At 35.0% G+C, this 6603-nt stretch overlaps 1 protein-coding gene across 1 annotated transcript in view; it reads right to left on the bottom strand.

Annotated features, from left to right (window-relative positions):
* LOC144975485 (alpha-L-fucosidase-like) overlaps positions 1 to 3610 on the bottom strand; it is a 14938-nt gene extending 11328 nt beyond the window's left edge. Inside the window, exons 1-2 of the mRNA XM_078919613.1 lie at positions 2775 to 3610; positions 1260 to 1366 (exon numbers count right to left, since the gene is read on the bottom strand). Coding sequence (XP_078775739.1) covers positions 1260 to 1366; positions 2775 to 3118 — 451 coding nt within the window. The 5' untranslated portion in view covers positions 3119 to 3610. The remainder of the gene's footprint in view (positions 1 to 1259; positions 1367 to 2774) is intronic.
* Positions 3611 to 6603: the final 2993 nt, after the last annotated feature.

Genomic DNA, 6603 nt, shown 5'->3' with positions numbered 1-6603 from the left:
ATAATAATTATTATTATGATAATAATAATCATCAATAATAATAATAATAATAATAATAATAATAATAATAATAATAATAATAATAATAATAATAATAATAATAATAATAATAATCATCATCATCATCATAATAATAATAATAATCATAATAATAGATAATTTTTATTTTTGTTATTATCATTATAATTTTTTTCCTTATTAGTTTAAATAAAGTTTTCACGCTCGTAGTGAACAAATGATAATGAACTGTGTTGAGTGTGGTCTTTGTGTATGGTAGTAGTCAATTCTATCTTCAGTGTGATCATCATGTTGCCTGGTGTTGTCCTGTTATGCGAATACATTCATTTTTATCTATCCCCTTTGCAGTTTTTGATTTAGTGCAACTTTTGCCTTTTTTTTCAACTTTTGGTGCAACTTCCTTGATTTTCTGGTGCAACTTTGTGACAGGACAGATATATACTGAGTATCAATTTAAACTGGCCAGTGATTAACTGTCCATAACTCAATAACTGTCTGTCACTCACATTGTTTGTTCTACAATACAAATGGGTAGACAATGCATTCTTAATCTGTTGCTCATTGTCTCTCATTATTAGAATTAGATTAAGGTATTTGTTTGTTTTTCATTTAGACGTGAAATGTCACTGTTTGATAAACGTTGTTGCAATAACTGACATGCAAAGTGATTATGGCGGATAAATGCAGAATGGACTTTGGCAAATCTGAAAAAAATTGCTCAATTTCATGGTTGCCGCTTAATTGGGACGATTTGTCGGGAACCATAAAAAAAATAAAAAAATTGAGCTTTATATAGAGCAATACCCACTAAATGTTCTCAAAGCGCTTTACAAGAGGCCCCTGGTCAACAGCAACATTTAACATGTAGGACGGGACATGATGCCTGTTAGGCGATATTACAATTTTTCGGACAAAGGCAATGCTGTTAACGGCCAGGTACTCATTTTACACCTGATTATGGTGAGAGAATGTGAGTAATGAGCCTTTTCCAAGGACTCAACTATGCGCAGAGCGTGATGCTCGAACCCAGAACCTTCCGATCCCAAAGCGAGTGTCATACCACTAACTAGACCACATAGCCGCCCCAATAAACCGTCTTCGACTGTGGTAACAAAAGTTGAAATTTGATTCTCAACTCTCATAGAGTGCACAGTATCCTCAGTCATGAGTCTCTTGGTGCTTTATCACTTGCAGCATCCTGATAGACTGATAAGAGGAAAAAAGGTCTACAAAGTTCTTACCAACAATGTCTCTTTTAGGACCGACTGACACAGAGTTCCAGTTGAAGGAATATTTACTCTTGTAGTTAGAGAAGCCCTCATGATGTTTACTTACAAATACAATATATCTGGTGAAGATAAAAATGAATGTCAAAAAAAAACAAAAACAAACAAACAAGATTAAATAAAACATCCTACTTGTTTTTTTGTTTTTTTTTTAAACCCTACATAGTCTGGGATCTGAATTGTGCTGATGCTGATGGGTCGTTGAAGTTGAAGTATTTCTGAAATTGAAATATTAAAATTAACACTGTGATTATCATGTCTGGGGATAACCAAAATTCGTTATCCCCAGACATATATTTGAAACTCCGCTCCTTTAAACAATTATCCACATTCCAGAATATGGAATGTTTCCAAAATGCACATAGAAATAAGGAAAGTTAATAAAATATCTATAAAAACATAAAATTAACCAACATTAAATCAGTTGTTACTACATATACACAATATGCGTCGACCTCGAAGTGGGTGTCATGGCTGAATGGTTTAGTCGTCTGCCCTGGAAGTTTTACCAGAATCGACGTTGTGGGTTCGAATCCTGGTTCCGCCACTTGTTTTTTTATTTTTTAAAAATTCCGTCTTCTGTTCTTTGTTTTTTTTAAAATTCCGTCTTCTTTTCTTTTTTTTTTGTGCGAGTCTATTCTTTTCTCCTTTTTGTTTGACCTTTTGTTCCGTTTCTGAGCATGAATTTCTTAAAATTGTTTTTATTTTTTTTAAATTATTGTTTGTTTTTTTTTCTCTTCTTTCTGACCATTTGGTCGCTCTCTGAATATTTCTGTTTGTTTGCTTTTTAATTATTTATTCTTTTTAGACACTTTTTGAGATCGGAGTGGGGACAAATATGACAATTTCTTAAGAAGTACTAAAAGGTAACCTAAGAGATGGTGAGAAGTGGATTGATAGATGAGATGAGAGAGAGTGAGGAAAGACAGATAGAGAGAGGAAGAGAGAGAGGAGAGGAGAGAGAGAGAGAGAGAGAGAGAGAGAGAGATGAGAGAGAGGAGAGAGAGAGAGAGGAAGTGTGAGAGAGAAGAAAGAGTTTTAAAAAAAACAGGTGTCTGGGGATAACGAATTTTCATTATCCCCAGACAGGTGTCTCGGGATAATGACAGCCCAGCCTTTTCGTTATCTCCAAACAGGTGTCTTGGGATAACCAATTTTCATTATCCCCAGACAGGTGTCTCGGGATAATGACAGCCCAGCCTTTTCGTTATCTCCAAACAGGTGTCTTGGGATAACCAATTTTCATTATCCCCAGACAGGTGTCTGGGGATAATGACAGCCTAAAATTAATGACAATGTCAATGTCGGCTTCTTCCTTGCTTTGATTCTGGGGAGACTTGTGTTATGCATTCCAGTTCTTTCAGTAATTATCAGCTAGTGGACAAAACAATCAACATTAAAGCTTTATCAAATTCGCTTTAATTCTAGATTAATAATTTTTAAAAAAGAACAAACAACCCAAATACTTACTTTGCACCAGAACTCTGAAAGAGTTCTGCCCATTGAGCTGGTTCGAAAAATTCTGCTGTAAATTGTTCGGCAAAATCAGCATAAGTGAAGTCGGGTCTATAGTTTGTTTTCATAAACTCTAGTATGGCTGGGGTTGCGACACCTTTCCAATTCCACCAAAACCACTCGGAAGAATAACTTGGAACAGAGAAAACTCCCCAATGAATGAAAATTCCGAGTTTTGCCTCGTCATACCAACTAGGCAGGGGCCTTGAATCCAACGATTCCCATGTTGGCTGATAGATGAGCTCAACGCCTACAAATAACAGTGAAATTAAGATCAAACAAATAGCTTTATTTGCCATCGTGAATCCATTGATTAGATGGTATCGTGTGTTGAGTCTTGTGACAGCGGCTTGAAATATTGTTTATCCGCTACGCTCTGTTTCTTTTCCGTTAGGTCATGTGAATTTGTCACGTGATAAATGCCAGATAGATAGTAATTAAATGTGAAAAAGTCATGTGGTAATAAAGTTAAATTAATGGAACATGGAAAAATTAATATCAAACAATACAACCATTATTACATGTCAGAGTGGAAGTAGATCTTAATTTTCTAATTTTTCTTCATTGAGAAAGTTTATTGCCTCTCGATAGCTTCAAATTGTATCGCTCGTTATATTGTAATAATTTTTTTAAATTAACAAGGCTCTCTGAAAATGGTAAAATTATGAAGTTAGATTAGGGTCAAATTGAATCGTGCCGGTAAATGTCTATAATGTCAAAGTTTAGATTTTAAGAAAATTACTGAACAGATGCTGAAGAGCTGTCAAACTTATTTTCCGATTACGAAAGCTTCAAGTTTTTCTTTAAAATTGGAGTTTGTCTGTAAAAATGCCAAACTGACGAGTGTATATTTTTTCAACCAAAATATAGAGGTCCATAAAATACATAGTAAAATAAAGGACCAAAGGCTGAAACGTCGTTTACTCTGTTTTGTATCTTTTATAAGAGTATATTTTTCTGTTCTCATCTGGATTTCAAGAGGGGCTGAGTAGGAGGGTCCTCATTTAGTCAGGCCAAGGCAAATAGGCTAACACACCAATTGATGGTTCCTCGTCAGTGACAAAATTGCGTCAGTTATCGTATCTTTTATTAAAACTATCGAATAAATATTAAGTTGTTTTCTTTTTGACCTGACCTATGTACGTGTTTGGCATGTACCTACTAAGGGTATCTCAAATCTCAGGCCTTTTCATACAGATAGTTAAGGGGACGAAACGGAATAATTTTTAATGGCAGGAACCATTCTGATGCTTAGTCACGGACGTACCATCAATTCCTCACGCTTATCGCTGATAGAGTCTGGAACATTTAGCATATTTTAAGGGGGTACCTGGACAAAATTGATAAATAAATTGTTTTTATACAGCCGAATGGAACAAGTTGAGTTCTACGGCATAATTAAAAATCGACCAAAATCTATAATGCTATTTAAAAAAAAAAATTGTATCTTCACTTTTAAAGTTGAAAAGCCATCATAGTTTGACGTTTTCTTGAAAATGGATCTCCGTGAATATTCCTACTCGAAGCCGATCAAAGCATTTGACTGGAGATCCTAAAAATCAGTCGACAATGGGGGTGCACCGCAAACATAGCATGTGCAATGCACGAAAAATGGCCCCAATAATATGTTTTCTGACATTTTTAGATTGTTGTGTGGGTGGTAATGCTGATGCTAGTAGCGTTTGTGATGGTGCTGTTTATGTCTGTTAATTGAGACGCAACAAACGATGATAGTGAATCCTGATAAATCAGGTGGCAATGCACAGTTGACTTAAAAACCTTCTTGTTATCAACTGTTGTTGTTAGCCCATGGAAGCAGGTTGTTAGCCCATGGTAGCAAGTTGGTAGCCCATGGAAGCAGGTTGTTAGCCCATGGAAGCAGGTTGTTAGCCCATGGAAGCAGGACATGAAGGTTATTAATTTGAGGGGTGAGTCCGATTTCTCGTATGGTGTTCCATTTTAAAAGAATTAGACAATTTTTAAAGATTCTATATGAGTTTTGGTGTCAGTTGTTTTATAATAAGTAAATACACTGCATCCAATAGCTTACTTTAAATGCTGTGTAAACGTTTGTGTCCTTTTGATTTTTTGTCCAATGGAGTAAAACTAGAAGGGAAACTCAAATTCAGTTACAACGGCGTTACAGTTTCTTTGCGTACAAAGGGTGGAAAACGGATAAATCCTGCAAAGAAAAGATTCAACAGACTTCGATGCAAACAAATTTTACTTTAAATGTCGCCGTAACTGATGTGCTCAAAAATCAATTGCCTGCTACTTAAAATCACAAAAATGAACTATCTTTATCAAACATTTCCTCTCAAACCCGCACTAGAACCGAAAACACTTTTTTTTAAATTTGTTAGAATACACTGTCTCTTTTGTGGCAAAGAAATCAAATGGCATTCGAAGGCACCACCATATTTTTTGTTGTTGTAAAAACAGAGACAATATTTTTTAAAAACAACAATTAAAGAACATTGTCACAATCACAGAAGTCTACCGTAGAACTCTGTGGTCACAATAGAAGTAATGAAGTTTCCTGAATAATTCTTGGAATGATCAAGTATGCAAGTAACTTATGCGAAGATGCAGTTGGATTTGAATTAGCCCTATACATTACCGAATGCATGAAATTTGGTGATAGGGACAAAGGTTCAATTAATCAATCAGAAAAGGGGCACTACTACTACTACTACTACTACTACTACTACTACTACTACTACTACTACTACTACTACTACTACTACTACTACTACCACTACTACTACTACTACTACTACTACTACTACTACTACTACTACTACTACTACTGCTGCTGCTACTACTACTTACTACTACTACTACTACTACTACTACTACTACTACTACTACTACTACTACTACTACTACTACTACTACTACTACTACTAATACTACTACTAATTATTATTATTATTATTATTATTATTATTATTATTATTATTATTATTATTATTATTATTATTATTATTATTATTATTATTATTATTATTATTATCACATACTAGATAAGAACCGACTTATTTGCTTGCCTGATAACTCAAATTGTTGTGGACTCGTTGTTGCAATGGAAATACATACTCTCGAACCGACGCAAAATCTTGCCCATTACAACAATGTTTAATAAAGCCTATAAAATTGCGTTCGGTTGTTAGACTTGGTACGTTTACGTACATGTAAGGACGGTCAAAAATCTGCCCTCCCCCCCCCCCCCCCCCCCCATGGGCCTGAACAAAAAGGAAGCAACAGAAACGACAGCCAGAAGGCTACAAATCACCGTTTCAAACGTAGCCTTCGTAAAGTCATAGCCTGACACTATCTTAAAAAAAATAAAATAGCTACAGTACTATGTTCCTCTTAACTCAAGTGAAGAGGTGGTTAGGTTAGGAGCATGGAGCAACAACTTGACATAACAATACACTTCAGATATTTTATAGAATTTTCTGAGGGTAGTCATTTTCAAAAATTAATTGGAATGAAAAGGTAGAAATGTTTTCATGCCTTTAAAATTAATCGTAATTATCTCAACGTGTTATAAGCCCACACCGCTCTCTCCGTTACAATTAATGTAACCTTGCCCTCATCCAACTATCATAAATTAGCAGAAATGCCATTTTGGCAGTTTGTATATAAATTGTAAAAAGTATATGGTACCTTATATATGTATTTGGTTCTTCCCCTACATTTGTGATCGAAATACAACTGAATCGACGTGTACATATACGCAGGTCTGACATCCGAATCCACTTATGGGCCCAGTTTGATA

The sequence above is a fragment of the Berghia stephanieae genome, chromosome 6 (assembly GCF_034508935.2).
Source record: "Berghia stephanieae isolate SIO BIC M18660-M18661 chromosome 6, UCSD_Bste_1.3, whole genome shotgun sequence".
Classification (NCBI taxonomy): domain Eukaryota; kingdom Metazoa; phylum Mollusca; class Gastropoda; order Nudibranchia; family Aeolidiidae; genus Berghia; species Berghia stephanieae.
This window is presented reverse-complemented; position numbering and strand designations above follow the sequence as displayed.